Below are 23,365 nucleotides of genomic sequence, written 5' to 3'. Positions count from 1 at the left end.
TTTTTAGTAAACAATTATTTCTTGATGATCATAGAATGTTTACGATGATTTTTGATTAAATTTAAAGCATCATATGACTTCAGAAGAGTGCAATTTTAGTGTCATTTATACTAAAATACTATACTTTTTAAATTAGATTTTATTTCTATATTTTCTGTTCTCACGTATTTTTCACATTTTCACATTTATACATAGGCAACATTTCTAATTTTCATTTAGATTAAGCTGAAGTACTAAAATTACTAAAACTAATAAAAAAAAGTAATAAAAATTAATAAAAACTAAATAGACATTAAAAACAAAATTGCAATAATTAACATGAAAATGAAAAACAAAGTAAAATATATGAATACTATATAAAAAATATATAGTTACAGTAATGGGGAAAAATGTAAATGTTAATTAAACTAAATATTAATACAACACTTAAATTGAGGGATTTGTACAGTAATATTAGTGATATTAATATTTTCTGTACTGTCCAGATTATGGTGATTAAAAACAAAAACAAACAAACAAAAAAACAAACAATAATTTCAATAAAAAAATCTCACTACTATAATAGGGGTGCCACAATCTCACTATCACCTGCCATTTCTGCACTACATTTCCCAACATTTTTACTGTTCTATAACTCACCTTATCTATAACCAACCTGTATTTGTTCTTGCTCTTGGCTGATGAAGATGCCAGTTCCACTCAATCGCTATCTCCACAGTTTACTTCAGACATCCTGGCAACAGAGTTTTTTTCCATCGAGCTACCACATACAACGGAACACCTTCCATGTCTTCCTTCTTGCCAGTCCCTAAATACCAGAGTCTGCTCCAGAGAGCGTAATCCCTGAGTCCGCTCTAAAAAGTGAAATCCCAGAGCCCACTCCAGAGAGGGAATTTCCAGAGCCTGCTCCAGTGTCTGCCCCAACTTCAGATCTCAGCCAGTAGCCCACTGAACTCTCAGAGCTCAGCCTGTGGGTGAGCAGCACATATCTCTGTAGCTCCTTCTGAGAAAATTCCCATCCCCAGCCATAGTGGCCATTCCTATCTCCAGTGCTCCTAGTTCCCTCATCTCAGCCATGGAGGCTGTTCTGATCTCCAGTACTCCTAGCTCCCTTTTAACGCCCATGGAAACCGCTTCCTGCTCCCTTGTCACGGACATGAAGACTGTTTCCTGTAGCCCCATTTCTCAACCGAATCGAAAGTCATCAAACCTGCTGGCCTGCCAGAAGTCATCTATGCTACAGATGCCCATTTGATGGCTTCCTAAAGACTCAGCTTCTCGATGGTCTCCGTTGCTGTCAACGCCTACGTGGTTTTCAGCATCACTGGAGGACACTTGTCCTGCCAGCACCACCCTGGCAACCTGCTTTCTGCCTAAAACTCTTTTGAGGTTGGGGGCTGTCACATATGATATATATATATATATATATATATATATATATATATATATATATATATATATATATATATATATATATATATATATATAAAAATGAAATATTAGTACAATATTTAAACTGTAATGTACAGTGGGGGAACTATTTATGTATTTGTCATGCTGGAAGACCCATCCATGACCCATCTTCAGTGTTCTGGCTGAGACAAGGAGGTTCTCGTCCAAGATTTTACAGTAAATGGCCCTGTTCATTTGCCTCTCAATGCGTTAAAGTAATTCTGTACCCTTAGCAGAAAAACAGCCTAAAGCATAATGTTTCCACCTCCCTGCTTGACTGTAGGGATGGTGTTCTTGGGGTCATAGTCAGCATTTCTTTCCCTTTTTTGTTGTGATGGTGTTCTCACTTCTGTGAATCATTTAGATGTTCATTGGCAAACTTTAAACAGGCCTGTACATGTGCTTTCTTGAGCAGGGGGACCTTGCGGGCACAGCAGGATTTCAGTCCATTGCGGCGTAGTGTGTTACCATTGGTTTGCTTGGTGACTGTGGTCCCAACTGCCTTAAGATCATTAACAAGCTCCTCTTGTGTAGTCCGGGGCTGATCCCTCACCTTTCTCATGATCATCCTAACCCCATGAGGCAAGATGTTGCACGGAGCTGACATTAGGTGTAACTTCTTAAAGTGGCAGGACTAATCTGTGTTCCACATGGGCACATAACCAATCTGTGGGAGCCAGAATTCCTGCTGTATGTTAGGGAATCAAATTCTTATTTCACTCACTGAAATGCAAATCATTTTCTAACCTTTATATAATTTTATTATTATTATTATTATTTTTTCTGGATTTTTTGGTTGGTTTTCTATCTCTATATGTTAAAATAAACCTACAGTACAAATTACAGACCCTTCTTTTTTTTTTTTTTTTTTTTTTTTTTTGTAAGTGAGCAAACTTACAAAATCAGTAAGGGATCAAATAAATATTTTCCTCGCTGTATTTACTCATAGTAGTATTGTTATAATGGCCAATTTATAGTGATGATTTTCATTTTAATTTTTTACATAAAAAGAAAAAAGTACTATATTTAAATAATAAAGTTGACTATTTCTAATAAGAATTACTAAAAAAAGAATGTAATAAGTAAAATAAATCTTGATGGCCTTGTGATTTATGTGATTTAATATTATATTAAAATGCTATTTCAAATGAAATCAAACTGTTGGAAGGTAGAGCAGGAATCAGCATGATTCATTACAAGATCATTCCAATGAAAAGAGGTAAAAATAAGACAGTAGCAGGTGCTGTCTTGAACATCAGATGCACTATTAAATACACTAATGAAATGATACACACTGTGCTGATGTACTGTAATCGGAAAAAAAAAAATACAAAATTAAATTTAATATTTAACCCCAAAACCCCAAACTCTCATTTCAGTAATGGGGAAAAATGTGATATTATATTATACAATATTTAAATTGTAAAATATTTACACATAGTACTATTTGCTGTACTGCTCAATTCATTGTGATTAAAAAATACAATAATTGTAGTACAAACGTACTTTAATACAATAATGTAAATCACCAATTATCCCCAAATTCTCATTACTGTAATATGGATACTACTACTACTATTTATAATAAAATTAAATATTGATGCAGTTTTAAAACTGTGAAGTATTTTAACCACTCTGGAAAAAGTTTAAGAGACCTATATTTTTTTTTTGTTGTATTGGTTTATGTTTTTGTATGGCAGCCATTCTATTCCAGTGTCTTTTGAATTCCAGCACAGATGAACCTCATTCTGCTTAATGAAGTACTGAATAGGTGATCATCTCATCCAAATCTTATTTTACGAGAAAACGGCAGAGGGTGAAAATGACTCTCCACTGACCCGCATGACCACCAATTCATTCGAATGTCACTCAGCAACCATATAGGATGATATCAAGTGTCCTACGAAAATAATGGCAAATGGCAGCTGGGGTGAAGTACATAAGGAGGACGGTTTGAAACAGCCTCCTAGGGGCAGAGCTGGAGTCGTGCAAAGCTAGAAAAAAAGCCCTTCATCAATGAGAAGCAAAGAATAGCCAGGCTGAGGTTTGCAAAAGACTGGAACGTAGAGGACTGGAGTAAGGTCATCTTCTCTGATGAGTCCAATTTTCAGTTTTGCCCAACAACTGGTCATCTAATGGTTAGACGGAGATCTGGAGAGGCCTCCAAGCCACAGTGTCTCACACCCACGGTGAGATTTGGAATAGGATCAGTGATGAACTGTTTTTTTTTTTTTTTTTTTTTTTTGTTGTTGTTTTTTTTAGCAAGGTTGGAATCGGGCACATTTGTCATTGTGAAGAGCGCATAAATCAAGCCAATGTACATGATTGTCCTGGAAGAAAACTTGCTTTCTTCTGCTCTGACAATGTTTCTAAACTGAGGATTGGTTTTCCAGTAGAACAACTCCATGCCACACAGCCAGGTCAATCAAGGTGTGGATGGAGGAGCACCAGATCAAGACCCTGTCATTGCCAGCCCAATCTCCAGACCTGAACCCCACTGAAAACCTCTGGAATGTGATCAAGAGGAAGATGGATGGTCAGCCATCAAAGCCATCAAACAAAGCTGAGCTGCTTGACTTTTGTGCCAGGAGTGGCATAAAGTCATCCAATGGCAATGTGATAGACTGGTGGATAGCATGCCAAAACACATGAAAGCTGTGAAACACATGATAATCGTGGTTACTGGGGGCAGTTGTGGCCTAATGGTTTCGGTACTGGCAGGGACTGTAGGTGGAGTGAATGACCAGCGCTTTCTTCTACACTCAATACCACGACTGAGGTGAGATCCTTGAGCAATGCACCAAATCCCCAACTGCTCCCTGGGTGCTGCAGCAAAAATGGCTGCCCATTGCTCTCTGTGTGTGTTCACTACTCACTGCAGTGTGTGTGCACTTGGATGGGTTAAAGGCAGAGCACAAATATAGTGAGTATGTGGCACCGTACTTGGCTACATAACATGCCACTTCACTTTATTCCATTAAATATTGATCTCTGAACTCTTCCTAAGTTAAAACTTTAGCATTGTGTTGGTTTTGTTATCTGAACTCTTCCGAAGATACTATAAAATGAATATGAACTTGTTTTCTATGTATTAATTGAGACTGAAAACACTACATCTTTTTTTTTTGTTTGTTTGTTTTTTTTCTTATCTTGACCAGTTGTCAATTTCCATTTGTCAATTTCTGCAAATAAATTCTCTAAATGACTATGTGCTTATTTAAAAACCATTTGAAATAAACAGTAAAACCAGAGAAACATATAATTTTGCATTGGTATCTTAATTAATTAATTAATTTCCAGAGCTGTAGTAGCATTTGCTTTACTCCCAAATGAACGGTGATTAAAAAATGCAATCATTTTAGTAAAAATAAATAAATACATTATATATATATATATATATATATATATATATATATATATATAGTGATATATATATATACAGTACAGACCAAAGTTTGGAAACATTAATTTTTTTAATGTTTTTGAAAGATGTTTCTTCTGCTCATCAAGACTTCATTGATTTCATCAAAATACAGAAAAAAAATGTAATATTGTGATATATTATTACAACATTCTATTATGATGATTCATTATCGTAGCTGGAAACAGTTCTGAAAACGACTTCTTTCAAAAACATTAAAAATAGTAATGTTCCAAACTTTTTGTCTGTACTGTATATGCTTGAGCCTTCAAATCTCTCACTGTATTATGAAAATTTGTTGTTATGTATTATTTATGGTGTTTAAGTATTATATGATAATTTTAGCAAAAAAGTAGACTTGATAAAAAAAAAAAAAAAAAAAAAAAAACTAAACATTGTTGGTCCTAAAACAGGCTTAGTTTTAGTTTTTGTCTTTGTTCGTTCATTTAATTTTGTGCTGAAACATATTTCATGAGATTCACCTGTTTCTTACGTTCTGTGCTTGATTAAGTTTGTCCAAATAAGTGGGTAAAGTACAGGTCAGCGTGATCTGCTCTTCAAATGGCATCAGCGAGTCACACTGCCGCGTTGCAGTGCATTTGATTTGATCTGATTGGCTGCAGGCGCCTCATCTCACGCTAGCCGAGACCCGAAACCAGCCCTGATCAACCGTGACTTCACGTTAATATAGCCATTTTTATTCCATGCCTTCAAACGTCACCCAGATTATCGTATCGGGCTGATGAGGAAAGCAGGAATACAGATGAGGAAAGTTCTTGTCGTCTGAGATCTGAGATGACTCTGTTTAATAAATCATGTTTGCTCACTGCTGAAGTTCACATACTTACACTATTAACTACAGTATGAAAACTGCTGCTGATGGGAAAATACACATTTCTGCCTCCTTTATGCCCCTAGATGTGAATCAGTGGCCTCAGTTCTGTTTTGTATGCATGTTTATTAGAGCATCACGCCATTAGCTGACTGTCTTGCTGGACTTAATATTGCCGCTATCTGTATGGTGCATTATGACAAGTATCTACAACCAGTCATTTGTGTTATCGTTAATTAAAACTTAACCTATAAACTCTTTTCCTGCCAGCATTTTTGAAAATTTTCACTGTGGAGGAAATTTTATTTCTGTCTGAAATATTAATATTATTTGCTTCACTGTACTAAAGAGTATTCTTTAGACTGTCTCTGAGTGCTTCAATTTGCTTCAGTATGCTTGAGTTTTTTATGAGCTAAGAGATAACAGGAAATCTATTTGTGTGTGTGTGCAAGACAAGTGTGAGACAGAGATGTTATTTTAGTTTCTTGGAAGTCCTGGCAACTTAGAGAATGATTTGCATTAAATTCTTAGAAACACATCTGGAGTACATGCATTTCTAAGCATCTGCATCTGATAAAGGTATAAATGTTGAGTTTGGGTGTTTCCTCTTTGTTGCAATCTACACCCAAACCCTGAATGACTGTATGAATGTAGACCTCTAAGACTTTTGTCTCATACCTTTAATTGAAATGGACAACTGACATGACATTCACTAAAATGTAACCCTTTAAGTGCCACCCCCATTTTTGAATATAGGTGTGAAAGTGCACTATTAAAACTTAAATTGTTATACAGTAATTAATGGATGTTTTGGAATACAGACCTAAGGTTGTACTCTTTTTTTAAGAAGTCAATCTGCAGATTATTGCAGAAGTGGAATCATTTCAAAATATTAAAGTATCAAAAAGTTAAAGATGTTTAAATTTACTGTTAAGAAAATGCACTGTACCATTTTTATTTTATATAAAATAAATATTTTTCAAAATATTTTTGAATCCAAAATTGCTATAAAATGAAAGCCGTATGTCTAAATAAGTTATGTTCCAAATTTGAATTTGATATATCTAAAAAAAAAAAAAAAAAAGGTTCCTGAGAGATTTCATTTAGGCCGTTATACCACAAACAGCCACCGGGTGCCATCAAAACTCCATTTCATTTTTTAAATGCATTTTTTTCTGTCACAAATGTCTAAATATCTCTGTCAATATTATTTCTATCACAAAATAACCACCAAATATGGAATCTTGAGACTCAGCCCTTTCCGATGATATGTATTTTGTCACGATTGTAAAAAGTTTTGATTCTAAAAGTCCATAATACATTTTGTAGTATGACATCTGACTCCACCCACTAAGGGGAAGGAGACTGACAAAAGATATTAAAGTACCATTTCCATGGTAACGCAATGTCAGATATATAAATAATAAATAATAATAATAATAATAAATTCAGTTTTAAAAGTATACAAAAACTAATTAAAATGACAAAAAACACAACAAAATATCCAAAACCTTAACTAAAATAAAAAAGAAACAAACACACACACACACACACACACACACACACACACACACACACACACACACACACACACACACATATATAACAAATATAAATGCTATAATAAATCTGTATTACTATAATTTAGGAAATTACAATGTTAATACAAAAAATACTTGCTCTCTCTCTCTCTCTCTCTCTATATATATATATAGCAGTGTTTTTCTGTGCTCTCCAATTAATGCTGATTGATGCATCAATCAATCAGTCAATCAATAAATCAGTTAATTAATTAATTAAAAGCACAAAATTTATCCCCCAAATTTTTATTATTTTAAAGGGGGAAAATGCATTGCAAATTAACTGAATTAAATTAAATATTAATACAATATTTAAATGTTCAAAGTATTTATACACAGTGTATTTGCTGTGCTTTCCAAATCATGGCAAAAAATAAAAAATAAAATAAAAAAATTAGGGAAAAAAATACTGTAATATAATAATGAAGATCACATAATAATAATAATAATAATAATAATAATAATAATAATAATAATAATAATAATAATAATAACAACAACAACAATAATAATAATGATTACAAAAATACGTAGTGAAATATCTTGGTAGTTCTAAAACAGGTTTCATTTCAGTTTTGCTAAATATTATAAGACTATATAAGACTTCATTTTATTTTTCATATATAAAAACAAACAAACAAACAAACAAAAACAACAACAACAAAAATGCTAAAAGTTAAATTGAATTAAAATGAAAAATATAAACTAAAAACTAATTCAAAATAACAATAAATACTAAAATAGCTTGTGAAGTACCAGTTCACTTAGGATGCATATCAGAAGGTCGTCCCCTATGTAGGGTTTGTAACAGAGCCTGTACAGTACACTATTTGCGAAGTGGTATGCAGCCAAACTCTGGATAATAAAAGCAAATGAATTCAGTGGTAATTTGACACAATTCAGCAGAACAGCACCAGCCTGTGGGGTGTGGGACAGATGTGAAGCGGTGAAGGATGCGCGTGTACCTGTGATGTCAGGTTTCTGTGGCATAAGGAACTGGAAGAAGGTGGGCTCTGACAAGCCCTTGACATTGCGTGCCGTGATCTCCACGTTGTAACGAGTGTTCCACTGCAGAGGCTGTAGCAGCGCAAAATCATTCATGCCAGGAACCAGCTTGGTCATCCACTGCTCTTCTTTATCCTGCACACAAACATCTCACTGATAACAAAATTACTTCATTCATTCCCTAATTCATTTGGGTCTGTTTCTCACACAAAGCATCACAGACTTCAGAAAGGTGTTTTTTTTAGTTCCATTGAGATGCTGTTCTAGTGTCTCTTAATATTTTGAATTCAGTTTTGTTTTTATATTTTCTGTTTTCACTTTAATTTTAGTTAAAGTAATTTTGGAGTAGTAAATTTTGTTGTTTAACAGTTCATTTTATTCATCAATTTTAGTTGATTTAGTTTTAGTTATTTCAGACTTGTATATATGTATTGTATATTTATGGAAATATGCATTGGTATTGTACATATTAGTAATACATATTATATCAATATTTTATTTCAGTTGACGTTAATTTTTTTTCTGTTTTAGTTTTCATTTCTTGAATACAAATATTTGATTGATTGATTTTAAATATTTTAGATTGTCATTCTTCAAATGTTTTCCACAGGGAAAAAAAAAAAAAAAGGTTGGGGTCAACAAAAAAGAAGGAGGATGAGCAAATAATGACAGGATTTTCATTGCTGGCTGAATTATTAATCTCCATTAATTCAGAGGTCTGATGGAATGCATCAAAAACACAATATAATGGTGCATAAAATACATAATAACTAGTAAAAACAAATAGTAAAAACAAAGATCTGAAGGAGGAATAAAGAATCAGTGCAAAGGTAGAAAGTGATGTTTCAAATCATCTCATCCTAACCTAATATGTCTGGAAATATTTGATTTCCTTCACTTCATCTCCTGTCTGTGGGAATCTACAACCACACACTCCAGTCTGCTTTTCTATCACACTATTTTAGTAAAGCACTAAAAAGATTCCACCTCCCATATAGCTTTGCAGATTGAACTTCAATCTCCTACAAATACTGGCAACTTCAATGGAAGTTTCTCAAGTGATTGATGGAAACACCATTTCAGTGGCTGACAGAGATAACAGTGTCTTTAATTTCTCTTTTGTGTGTCTTTTAAAGTCAACCTGAAACCCATTTCACTTCCACAATGTGATGTATATGTAGGGTGAGGATTGATATTATTAATCAGGAATTGATTGGATTATGAAAAGTGGGCTTTCTAGATGAAGAAGTTATTTAGAGGTTAAGCCAGTTTACAGAAAACAAAACACTCACAATAAGACAGGAACAAGAAGTAAGAGAGTCCATTTTGATTTCATGTTGACTTCTAAGGTCAAACTTGTATTGCTGTCTTCCTGCAAGCAGTAGATTGAAATCATTGTTGTGTGTCTAACATCTTTTATTTTACACACATTTCTCCAAGACGGCCTTCAAAAGGTCTAGTAACAAACGCCAGCCTTGTTTCTTTCTGACACTTTCATCTCTAATGTTGTTATTTACCGGTGCTCTGATGAGCACAGATGAACAGAAACAACAGGATGGACGTTTAGAGATGATGAATAACACGAAAGCACACACCGACCTGTATACTTTAGTGATCATTCATACTGGTAAAAAAATGTTTAGCCTGAATGCACGATATGTCGGTTTGGAAAATAGCATCTGCTAAATGCACAAATTAATTATTTAATTTAGCCTAAAAGGGGTGAGTCTCACCAAAACACATCAGGGTCATGTTTTACTACAAAAATTTAAAGAAAACAACAACAAAATACTTACTGTAAATGATTACAATGATTTTTTTTTTATATATAGTTTTTGTGTTTAGCTGTTAATCACATTTCCACAAAAATAATAATTTCTCTAATACAAATACTTAATAATTTTTATTAATAAATATATATATATATTTTTTTTTATATAGTTTTTGTGTTTAATAAATTAATTAATATATATATAAAAAAAAAAAAAAAAAAATATATATATATATATATATATATATATTATATATATATATATATATATATATATATATGATATATATATATTATATATATATATATTATATATATATATATTATACTGTATATGTGTTAACACATTCAGCTTTCCATCACAGGAATAAATTGCATTTTACAATATTTTCATTTATTAACATAGCAAACTGTTGTTTAAAATTGTAAGATTTATATTAAAATGTGTGAAAATATATGTGAAAAAGAACGCGGCAGCCCTGTGAAGCTTCCTCGTGTAAAGACCATCGACTCCACCAAGCAAGGACACCGACAAGGCACTTGAGTATTGATATTCTCCCCGTTCTTTACTTTTTGTACAGCTTGTTCTCAACTACTTATTTAGGTCAATTGTACTCACTATGTGCTTTTAAATCACTACTATTACTACTAACACTTGGAAAGCACGCACTGTACGTTGGAGGCAGGCCTATCCCAATAATCTTCTGCCTGTCCCTCTGACCTCTACTACTTTACTCTCTATTCCAGCTGGTCTCTGGAACTGCCAGTCTGCTGTTAACAAAGCAGAATTTATTTCTTCTATTGCTACTCATTCCGGTCTCAACCTCATGGCCCTAACTGAGACTTGGATCAAACTTGAAAACACTGCCACTCCCGCAACCCTCTCCACTAATTCGATTAATCGTGCAGCACTACTCGTATGAATTGGTTTGGGTGTTTTTAATGGTCTTCTTGTGTCTGGTGTGTGTGGATTTGATGTTCTACTTTTTTTTAATGGTTGGAGATTTGTTTAAATCACATGCAATTACTATTACCCACCCTGTTAAAATCCACTTTGTAGTCGTTTATCGTCCCCCAGGTCAACTGGGAAACTTCTTGGAGGAGTTGGATGTGTTACTATCAAACTTTCCTGTGGATGGTACTCCTCTGGTACTGCTCGGTGACTTCAACATCCACCTAGATAAACCCCAGGCTGCTGACTTCAACACTCTGCTCGCCTCATTTGATCTCAAGCGTGCACCTACTACAGCTGCGCATAAATCAGGCAACCAGCTAGACCTCATCTACACACGCTGTTGCTCCACGGACAACACTTTAGTTACGCCACTGCACACCTCAGACCACTTCCTCATCACTTCTAACCTCACACTTACTCCTGACACAGCACACACAACTCTGCAGGTCACCTTTCAACGCAACCTACGCTCACTCTCTCCCTCTCGCCTATCCTCTGTGGTTTCATCCTCAATTCCTTCACTCTCTCAGTTTTCATCACTGGACACAAACAGTGCTACTGACACTCTTTGCTCCACTCTAACCTCTTGCTTGGACAACTTTTGCCCACTGTCAACCAGACCAGCACACATCGCCCCATCTACCCCCTGGCTGTCCGATGTTCTCCGTGAACATCACTCTAAACTCAGGTCTACAGAGAGGAAATGGCACAAATCAAGAAACTCTACCGACCTCAGCGTGTATCAGTCACTCCTCTCTTCCTTCTCTGCAAATGTCTTCACTGCTAAAACAACATACTACCACAGTAAAATTAACAACTGTTCTGACTCTCGCACACTTTTCAAAACTTTCTCTTCTCTTCTTTGTCCTCCTCCCCCTCCTCCTTCATCAACTCTTACAGCTGATGACTTTGCAGTTTTCTTCACAAATAAGACAAGAACCATCAGTGACCAATTCTTCTTCGCTTCACTCTGGTACATTTCCCACAGCATTTAAGCAGGCTCGGGTAAGCCCACTGCTTAAGAAACCATCTCCAAATCCAACACTTTTAGAAAACTACAGACCGATATCCCTTCTTCCATTCATTGCAAAGACACTGTTCAACCAACTCTCTATGTTTCTTGTACAGAACAACCTCCTGGACAGCAACCAATCTGGTTTCAAAAGCGGCCACTCAACTGAGACTGCCCTGCTCTGGGTTACTGAAGCCCTGCGACTGGCAAGAGCAGCTTCCAAACCCTCAGTACTCATCTTGCTGGATCTGTCTGCTGATTTTGACACAGTTAACCACCAGATTCTCCTGTCCACCCTCAGAAAGATGGGGATCTCTGGAACCGCACTCCTGTGGTGGTTTAAGTCCCTCCCTCTCAGGTAGGTCCTTCAGGGTGTCTTGGAGGGGTGAGATTTCTAAGTCACAACTTCTTGCTACTGGGGTTCCTCAAGGCTCAGTGCTTGGACCACTTCTCTTCTCCATCTACATGACATCATTAGGATCTGTCATTCAGAAGCTTGGCTTTTCTTATCACTGCTACGCTGATGACACTCAACTCTACTTCTCATTCCAACCAGATGATCTGACGGTAGCTGCTCACATTGCAGCCTGTCTGAGAGACATTTCTAACTGGATGAAGGAACCATCACCTTCAGCTCAACCTTACTAAGACAGAACTGCTTGTGGTTCCAGCTAACCCATTGTTTCATCACAACTACTCTATACAGCTAGGTTCGTCAACCATAACTCCTTCCAGGACAGCTAGAAACCTTTTTTTTTTTTACGTACTGTTCATTATTGGCTAGAAACCTTTTTTTTTTTTTACGTACTGTTCATTATTGTTTCCCAGTAATTATTATTTTTTTTTTTACGTACTGTTCATTATTGTAGATCCCTCCATGCCTCCATGTGATTGGCCATCTGACCCAGTGCATTATGATTGGCCGAAAATCTCAAGCATGTGTTGGAGATGCCCCCATACAATAATCACAAGCTTCAGATTCTAAAGCAATTATAACAGTTAGGCCTAATAGTGTCCACAGTTTTACCATCAGTTTGAACCTGAGTCATATTCTGAAAATGCAGATGACCAAGCCGATTGATCAAAACCAACTTTGCGTGACTTGAGCCAAACATATCAGAGTGGTAAACCAGCACATGACACCAGCAGTGTGAAAGCACAACAGATGCGTGCTGCTTCAGCTCTGTGTCCAGTGTGAAAAAGAACACTTAGTGCATCTATGTTTGTCGTCTTTTCAATGCCAGTTATAAGTGGAGAACAGAGGATACTACACTTGTAAACATAAATCCATCTGCACTTGTTTGCATTTGTGATCAAACAAAACAATATGCATTACTCTACACTTCACCAAACTCCACATTTGAACAGTCAATAGTAAATAATAAAACATTCTTATGGGTTCTGATTCAGAAGTGCCAGTCTGTACTAGCAAAGTCTTTGTGGACAGCAGGCCTTGTACTCTCCCAGGTTCAGAAAAAATGTCTTCCGTAAAACACTCAAACGTTTGGGTCAGGGGTGTCTGTGGGATTTCATCTGAGTGTGCGCACAGAGATCCAGAAATAGTTTTCTTTTCTTCTTCTTTTTTTTTTTTTTTAAAAAGCATCTCTAGACACAAAATAACATTTTAACCTTGAAAATGGCAAAAAGCACATAGGAAAACATCAGTTTGATATATCCCAGTATAACAAAAGGAAAAAGCAAATGAGGCAGCCTATCCATCAATTGTGCCCACATTTTGCTGGGGAATTGTGAAGGAGGACAGTGTTCGGAAAGGAGGGGTCCAGGTAAGGGGTGAAGTCCGGTGGTCGCAAGCACTCCTCTCTGTGGTCCAGGGCACGCGGGGCGGCTTCTTCCCAGCGTCTCATCTTCACTGGCCCACGGCGCTTCAGAGGATTATTGGCCCGGCATCCTAGCCCATCAGCTGCATCATGGTTGCATCTAATTTACGGACCGTGGGTCTGGTAGCTCACATCTCTGGCTGTGCAGGAATCCTCCTGCGCTCCCTTTCTGGACCCATGAAGATAACAGCGTGAATGGACAGGAAGAAGAGTCCGGTCTCTCGAGGAGAGGCGTGCTCGGCATTTAACGGTGGCGAAGAAGAGGCTCCATTCACTTCAGGTGTGTCACATTTGATTAGAGCATTTTTATAACTACTGTACAAGTCAAGCTCTAATACCAAACAAAACCACACATAGATGCCAACAGAAAAGTCACCTTAGGGGCGATCAGACAGAATGCATTTTTCAGGTTTGAAAACGTGAGACACACTGCACTGACTTTTTTCAGTTGATTTTTTTTTTTTTTTTTTTTTTTAGAAAAGAGCAGTGCTCTGCAGTTTTTTAATGTTGCTAGGCAATCACCGAATCAGCTGTCCTGTCAGTCTAAACAAGGATTATAGTGCGAGTGCTCTAAAATCTTTGGTTTGTAATTAACTAAACTGTCATATTAGCAGAAACTTTTAAAAAATACAGCTCTGGGCAACACGCGACAGCCACCACAAGTTTTTCCTCCATCATCGCAGTCTCCAGTGAAATTGAATAAAATTTCATATTGTCTGATAGTTTTATTAAATTGACTGAAATATAAGTGTTTTGATTTTGATATGTTTGAATGAGTGCTGATGCCCATATGTATATAAACACCACTGACCGCAGCAAACTCTAAAAACACGCTTCTTCAGAGAGTGTCCATTATAAAATACTTTCCAGACATACAGAAATAAAGTGCTTTTGGTTCCCCATAGAAGCACACAGTGCCTCCACAACATGGTGGCAACAACACTTCTGCGATACCTGACAATCATGCCTTCTTTCTTTGCACATATATTTGGGTTTCTTTATGCAAATATTTCAACACAGGGATGTAGATATAGCAGGGAAAGCTCGATTGGGGCATTTTTGTCAGGTCTCGGTCAGCCTTCTCTTTTTTTGTGGGAGACTTTGAGCTTTGTAACTTTTCAGATCTAATACGTGCACAAACAGCTACATAACTTATTGAAGAAAAGGAAAACATGAAAACCCATCATATGACCCCTTTAAAAAAATATTACATTTAAAATGTATAAAAAAAAAAAAAAAAAAAAAAAAAAACTTAATGGTCCTAAAATAAGCTACATAATCTTTGCATTTAGAGATTCACCCAAAACCAGGACAAAACTGTAATGTAGGTGTAACTGATGGTATTTAGTGAAGCAAACACTCTGGTTGGCTCTGTTCGTTCCTTATATCCATAACGGAGAGGAAAACTCGTGGCAAATCACCTCCTGCAGATCCTCTGAGGAGAATGAAAGGACTTCAAAGCGTTTCTCTCAAGCATCCATATTCTTTAAGTAAATGAGGCCACAGCATGAATGCCATTTCATTGCAGACTCACTGTATGCCGGACGGAGGAAAAGCAGGATTTCTCCCCAAGAACATTAAAGATTCATCCACCCACATGGCTACAGGCGGCTGGAAGCCTTCGACCCGTCAGATATACACTAAAATCAGCTTGTGGATTAACGCAGTGATTTAGGACAGTGTGCAAACGCAGACATGAATCCATGGCTTAAAGCATCACAAGAGTTCTGTGCTTTTGTACAGTACAAATTCAATATGTATTTCCGCAGATGTAACAAACACAATATAAACTCGCATTTACAATGAATTCATGCATGTGTAAATTGCTTAAGGCAACTGTGTAGTGTGAGTCACTAGCTTTACATTAGTTGACTACACTTTCAGTCAAAAGTTTGGAATAATTAAGATTTTTAAAATGTTTTTGAAATAAGTCTGCTCAACAAGACTGCATTTATTTGATCAAAAATACAGTAAAAACAGTAATGTGGAATATTATTACAATTTGAAATAATTGTTTTATTTTTCAACATATTTCATAATTGAATTTATTGCTCTGATCAAAGCTGAATTTTCTTCAGCCATTACTCCAGTCTTCAGTGTCACATGATCCTTCAGAAATCATTCTAATACTGTATGCTCATTTTATTAGTTTCAGTAAACAGCCATTTAAAATTGCAATAAAATTTCAAAACATAATATTTATGTTTGATAAAACTAATATTTATGTAGGTATATCTTGCATTATACATTTACATTAAACAATTTAGGAGACAACTTTTTTAAAGTGAAATACAGATGATTAAAAACTCAAGATGTTTCTCATAAAGGATCTAACAATATTAGCAATAATATAGCCAGTGTCAATAATTTAATATCTACTGAAAAAAAACTCCATGCTAGTTTAGTCCCAGTGGTGATATCGTTAAAAATAAATAAATAAATAAATAAATAAATAAATATACATACATACATACATATATATATATATATATATATATATATATATATATATATATATATATATATATATATATATATATATAAAATGAAGCTGAAATAAAATTTAATATATGCAAAATATTAAATGGAAAACTAAAACTTAAAAACCTAAACAAAAAATAGAAATGTTGCCTTGGCAACTTACTGAAACAAAATAAATGTAAGTTGAGGTACTAAAATAACTAAAACTAATACAATTATAATATTGTAATTGTAATAATATTTTTAAGAATTTTTTTGTGTAATATTTATTAGTTTTTTGTTATTATAATATTGTAATTGTAATAATATTTTTAAGAATTTTTTTGTGTAATATTTATTAGTTTTTTGTTATATATATATATATAGATATATAGATATATATATAGCTTTCATTTTAGTATCAGTTTTAGATTTAGTAAACTGTAATAACCCTCGAAAATTATAATATTGTAATTGTAATAATATTTTTAAGAATTTTTTTGTGTAATATTTATTAGTTTTTTGTTGTATAAATTTGATATCTTTCTCTCTTCTGAGCGCTGTAAACAATGTTTTTCCACTTTTGAAAAGTCATAATTTTATTGTTGATTTTTTTCTTTTGCTATTGGAGCAAATAATTATGCGATACTTATATTTGATTTAGTTTCCCTTTAACTCTACAGAAGTTCACCCAACTAAGATGACTTCTGAGACCCACAGAAATGTGAAAAGTTTCCGTGGTTGAGCATACACACCGTTTTATACTTCACGATGTACTCCACGATGGGCATTCCACCGTCGTCCTGTTTGATCAGTCCGAGTCTGTAGGCCTTACCAACTCCCCTCTGTCCATGAACTGTTGGAGGACTCGGCTCTCCTGAGCAAAACAAGACCATCAGACAAAACTCAAGATCTGACAGACACTGTAAATTATGAACTACAAGAAGCAGCATTATTACAATGAAGGAGCTTAAAAAAGTTCACTTGGTGAGCGGGATCACAGAAATCTAAAGAATGTGACTCTATATATACAATTGCACACTGTGAAAGCTCTCATTGTCCTTGTTGTCAAACACGCAGTGACGGGAGCGACACAAACTGAAGAAGACAAACTGGAATATGTTTAAGTAGTCTGCCACATACAATAACTCCACAGACCTCCAAGTGTACTCAGAGACTGTCACTGCCTACATCACCAAGTGTATTGATGATGTAATAGTCACAAAGACCATCACTGTCCAGGCCAACCAGAAGCCGTGGATGACGGGGAGTTCTACAGACTCCTGAAGATGCGGAACGCTGCCTTCAGAGCTGGAGATGAGGTGGGCCTGAGGACAGCCAGGGCCAACCTATCCCGCAGCATCAGAGAGGCTAAGAGACAGTACTCCAGGAGGATAGCCCATCGATTCAGCGACAGCAGAGACACTCGGAGCCTGTGGCAGGGGATACAGACCATTACGGACTACAAGCCCCCACCGCGGACCGGTGACAGCACCATCTCCTTGCTGAACAAGCTGCACGCCTTCTTCGCTTGCTTCGAGGCACAAAACAGCACCACTGCACAGAAGACTCCACCTCCTCCCAGCGACCAGGTGATGACGCTGACCCCAGAAAGCGTGAGGAGATCCCTCAGCAGGATCAACGCACGCAAAGCTCCGGGTCCTGACAACATTCCTGGGCGTGTACTGAGAGACTGTGCAGTGGAACTCACTGATGTCTTCACAGACATTTCCAACATCTCGCTTAGCCAGGCTGTTGTTCCCACATGCTTCAACGCTACCACCATCATTCCAGTCCCGAAGAAGCTGTCTCCATCCTGCTTCAATGACTACCGTCCAGTTACACTTACCCCTATTCTCATGAAGTGCTTTGAATGGCTAGTCATGCAACACATCAAGTCTGCCCCCCCCCCACCCTGGACCCCTTCCAGTTTGCATATCGGTCCAACCGCTCGACCGATGATGCCATCACCACTACCCTCCACTCAGAATTCACATATCTAGAGAAAAAAGACTCAGAAGTCAGAGTGCTGTTCATAGACTTCAGTTCAGCATTCAACACAATCATCCCTCAACAGCTCATTAACAAACTGGTCCAGCTGGGGCTCAACACTTTGCTGTGCAACTGGCTGTTAGACTTTCTGACTGGAAGACCTCAGGCAGTATGTGTCGGCAGCAACACATCCAGCACCATCACACTGAACACTGGGCCCCCCCAAGGATGTGTGCTGAGCCCCCTCCTCTTCACTCTGCTGACCCACGACTGCACACCGTCACTCAACTCCAACCTCTTTATTAAGTTTGTGGATGACACGACTGTGGTGGGTCTCATTAGCAACAGAGATGAGACAAACTATGGAAGCAAGGTGAGCCACCTGGCCGGGTGGTGCAGTGACAACAATCTCTCTCTGAACATGGAGAAGATGAAGGAGATTGTTGTTGACTTCAGGAGAGTGCAAACTCAGCATGCTCCTCTGACCATCAACGGTGCGACTGGGGAGAGAGTGAGTAGCACCAAGTTCCTGGGTGTGCACATCACAGAGGACCTCTCCTGGACTGACAACACCACAGCACTGGCCAAGAAAGCACAGCAGCATCTCTACTTCCTCTGCAAACTGAGAAGAGCCAGAGCCCTTCTACAGAGGCACCATCGAGAGCATCCTGACTAGCTGCATAACTGTGTGGTATGGCGCCTGCAACATCTTCCTGCCGGAAAACTCTTAAACACAAAGTAAGAGCAGCTGAGAAGATTGTTGGTGTCCCCCTCCCCTCCCTCCAGGACATTTATGGAACACCTCTTACCCATAAAGCCCTCTGCATCGCAGGTGATCCCACCCACCCGACACACAGCTTCTTCAGGCTGCTGCCATCAGGGAGGAGACTGTGGAGTCTCCAGGCCAGGACCAGCAGACTGAAGGACAGCTTCATTCATCAGGCTGTTAGGAAGTTGAACTCCCTCCCGACCTTGCCCTCCCCCCAGCTACCATTAACACACTGGAACCTGCACTTTGTACAGCATTGGTCTGCTCACTACCTTATTCAACAGTTAACTGACCTCATTCAAATACCTCTTCTGTCAGTTTAAATAAAGAACTCCTCGCTGAGATTTTTGACACTTTAATCAGACTGAATAAGCTCTTTTGCTCTACAATCATTATATCTGCACTGTTTACTTCACTAGTTTGCACTCTATCTGCCATGTACCTTGTGCTGCTTTACTTATCTTTCTTTTTACATGACCTATTTGTTTATTTGTATAGTTGTACATTATACTTTATATTTTATTATCTGTATTTTATGTTCTACTGTTAGTGTTATCTGTATGCACCAAGGGTCTGAGAGTAAAGCAATTTCAATTCTCTGTATGTATGTACTGTACATGTGGAAGAATTGACAATAAAGCAGACTTGACTTGACTTGAGAGACGGTGAAATACATTACTCACGGATGGGTAACGTCTGGAAGGTTTCCGTGTGGCTGAAATCACCCTGACCCTTTCCATTGATGGCTGCCACACGCACCTCATACGTTGTGTTGGGCTCCAGGTTAGCAAGAACTACTGTAGCTGAGAGAAAGAAAGAAAGAAAGAAAGAAAGAAAGAAAGAAAGAAAGAAAGAAAGAAAGAAAGAAACTCAATAATTTTGAAATGTATGCACACGTCACATTTACAGAATATACTGGGTGTAAAATGTGAACTTACCATATTTTTATACCATATTTTTTTTTCTATTTTAGAGATTTATCTTGAATTTTACATTTACATTTATTCATTTAGCAGCCACTTTTATCCAAAGTAAAGATGGATGATCGAAATCACAAGACATTTATTATAAAGGAGCTAACAGCATTAGCAATAACACAATAGCAAGTGTCAGTAGTTAAATATCTATTGAAAACTCCATGAACTGTATATTGATTAGTGCCAGTGTAATTGTTAATTAAAACTAAAACTATTAAAATCATTTTCATTCATGGAAATTAAGCTGCAATAAATATTAGATGAACAGCATAAACAAAAATAAGTTAACTAATATGTTTAACCTAAAGTACTACAATTACTAAAAGTAAAACTGTAATAAAATTAAAGTTAATATAAATATTAAAAAATATGTATATAAAAATGCAAATGACAAACACACATACCATTACCACACATAACTCATGCATGATCATTTTAATTATGCTGCAATAAAATTAAACATAAATACAAGATGAAAAACTGAAATGAAATAAGTTTAAACTGAATTACTAAAATTACTAAAATTAAAACTGAAATAAAATCAAATGAAAGCTAAATAAAAACATATAATAACAACTAATAAAAACTACAAAAGTACATAACAAAATTACTAGTGTTTAAGCTAAAATAATAATAAACTGAAAAAAAAAAAAAAAGTGAAAGCTTTAACTCAAAATATTAAACAGGTTAACCATATATAAATAAAACTAAAATAACACTAGCAAATCTGGATGTCTTGCTGATATATCCAGTTTAACATATTAGGTTTTTAATGCTAAATCCTCATCAAGAGGCTGTAATAATTCTAAAAAAAATTTTTTTTTATATTCTTATAAGTCAATATATCTAACACTGAATATGTATTTTACATTAAAGTACTAATTTTATCAAATCTGATACCTTGGCCAATGATTGTATTCATTCATTTAAAGCACTAATAAAAATGAACCGGCTCAATGAGCGTGCTCATAGTACTTAGTCAAAGAACACTGAGTTCTTAATGAAAAAATCCACAACGAGTATGTGGATGTAATTTAAGTACTCTAAATTAGAGTTTGAGACCACACATCTGAGTCACATACAGTAATTGCCTTAATAATTTCTAAATTATATCAAGAATCATATTTACAGTAAATACTGGGTGTGAGTCTTTGGTCTTTGTTAATCTCATTAATTGTGTACACCCAACAAACACACTTTGTCACTCATAAATCAATGACCTAAAAAACAACAGGTAGAATTATACAAAGATTTCTTCTGTAAAATCTCTTTACAAAACAAGGATGATATTATCTGCTGCTTATAATTCACTACAATATATATTACACAGTCCATGTTTACATTACAGTAAATAAATAAATAAATAAATAATATTAATAATCCTAAGTATGTAAACCAATGATAAATGATCCACAGTTTAGCTCACATATACTGCTGTTGTGCTCACTGTGTGAAGAGTTTTAAAAATGCGACCTAAGAGTTGACAAATGTGTCCTAGCATTTAAAAAAAAAAAAAAATAATAATAATAATAATAATAAAAATAATACATATATACTCACTCTGAACTCCATGTGCATAATAATAATATATATATACACTCACTCTGAACTCCATGTGATCTCACTGTCCTCCAGTCCTGTGAGCTTGTGTCTTTATAGTTGATGATGTAATAGCTGATGGGGACGCCGCCGTGAGAGTCGGGCTTCATGAAGGTGACGGTTGCGAGACGTTGGGAGACAGCGGACAGCCGAACGGAGTATGGGTGCGATGGGACATCTGTGAAGAAACACAAAGATGATGATTTTAAATAAACATGAATGAATATTTGCTTGAGATATGCTAAAACGTCAGTTTATACACTAGAACTTTATACTGAACATAGTCTACACCTTCATAGCTCAGCTGTTTATCTGTATTGTAGATGGTAAAGTGCGTGTGACTGGCAGCTTCATTCATTTTGTGTGAAATAAAGAGGCCGACAGACTTTTCATCCTGTGATAAAGCGGGAATGCGAAATAAACAGATGACAGAGCATCAGAAAAACTGTGGACTGGAGAAACTCAGAATGCATCATCATTTGTGCTGCCGTGTTAGTGAGTGACAAGAGCTAAGAGCGCTTCGGTGCCATCGTTCAACAGGAAGAGGGCTGCAGTTCAGCTTCCTGTTGAAGAACAATTACTCTCGTCATGAAAGATATTCATCAGGTAAGAGTAAATGCTTCAGTCTCTTCTGTAAGGCCATTTCTGTCATATTTAAGGTTTATGTTTAGGGAGGAGCTTCAATGTTTTTTTCCTGAAACTCTGCCAGATTAAAAGATACACTACTGTTCAAAAGCTTCTTCTGTTCACCAAGGCAGCATTTATTTGATAAAAAATAACAGTAAAATTTTGAAATATTATTACATTTTTAAATATCTGCTTTCTATTATTGTAAAATGTCATTTATTTCTGTGATCAAAGTTTCTTTTCCCATTAAATTTTCAAAATAATGCAACTTATGCATCACTTTATTAAATATGCACACATCTGCATATTAGCATATATTAAAAGTGACAGACCTGAAAGAAAACATTCCTGTTAAGTGTTACGTGATCAACAACTCAGTAGCTGGCATTTTGTTTATTTAACAAAATATTTAATAAAACACTCTGTGCATGTAAATGGAGATGCTTAAAAGGCCCATAAAATGTCAAAAAATAAATAAATAAATAAATAATAAAAAAAAAACCTGCTCAGCAATTAACAGTAATACTATATTTAAAGCAATGGAAAAAGTAGGGATATTTCATCTGCTTTCAGAAAATGGCATTTAAATAAATGAGATATGAAATAGATCCTGAAAACACACACACACACACACAAACACACACGTGTATATATATATATATATATATATATATATATATATATATATATATATATATATATATATATATATATATATATATATATATATATATATATATATATATATATATTAAAATTAAATATTTATAATATTTGTAACTCATACTTTGCAACCATGTGTGTGCACGTGTGAGTTTTTGAGCGTGTTTGTGTGTGTGTATTCTCTTGGGCTCGATGAAGTCCTCTCTGAAGTGAACTGCAGCTCTTCATGGCATATTAAGCAGCTCTACAGTAAATGGGATACTACTCTAGTATATTAGTGAGCTCTCTAGTAAATCACATGGCACTACAGAAGATTAGCTTCAGTTAAATTAGCAGTGGCCAGATGGGAAGGACATATTGTTATGGAAAATTTAAATAATACATCAATGCTTAGCATATGACAACAGGTTTA

The 23,365-nt window shown here is 35.8% G+C and overlaps 1 protein-coding gene across 3 annotated transcripts in view; it reads right to left on the bottom strand.

The window, feature by feature from the left end:
* LOC109068543 (neural cell adhesion molecule 2-like) overlaps window positions 1–23,365 on the bottom strand; it is a 454,473-nt gene that overhangs the window by 14,568 nt on the left and 416,540 nt on the right. For all 3 annotated transcript variants that reach the window (XM_042748064.1, XM_042748026.1, XM_042748126.1), the window contains exons 12-15: window positions 21,668–21,841; window positions 19,771–19,890; window positions 17,082–17,203; window positions 8,251–8,425 (exon numbers count right to left, since the gene is read on the bottom strand). In XM_042748064.1, the coding sequence (XP_042603998.1) occupies window positions 8,251–8,425; window positions 17,082–17,203; window positions 19,771–19,890; window positions 21,668–21,841 (591 nt within the window). The remainder of the gene's footprint in view (window positions 1–8,250; window positions 8,426–17,081; window positions 17,204–19,770; window positions 19,891–21,667; window positions 21,842–23,365) is intronic.

This window comes from Cyprinus carpio, chromosome A1 (assembly GCF_018340385.1).
Source record: "Cyprinus carpio isolate SPL01 chromosome A1, ASM1834038v1, whole genome shotgun sequence".
NCBI lineage: Eukaryota > Metazoa > Chordata > Actinopteri > Cypriniformes > Cyprinidae > Cyprinus > Cyprinus carpio.
Note: the sequence above shows the minus strand (reverse complement) of the source record. Positions and strands in the feature narration are given on the sequence as shown.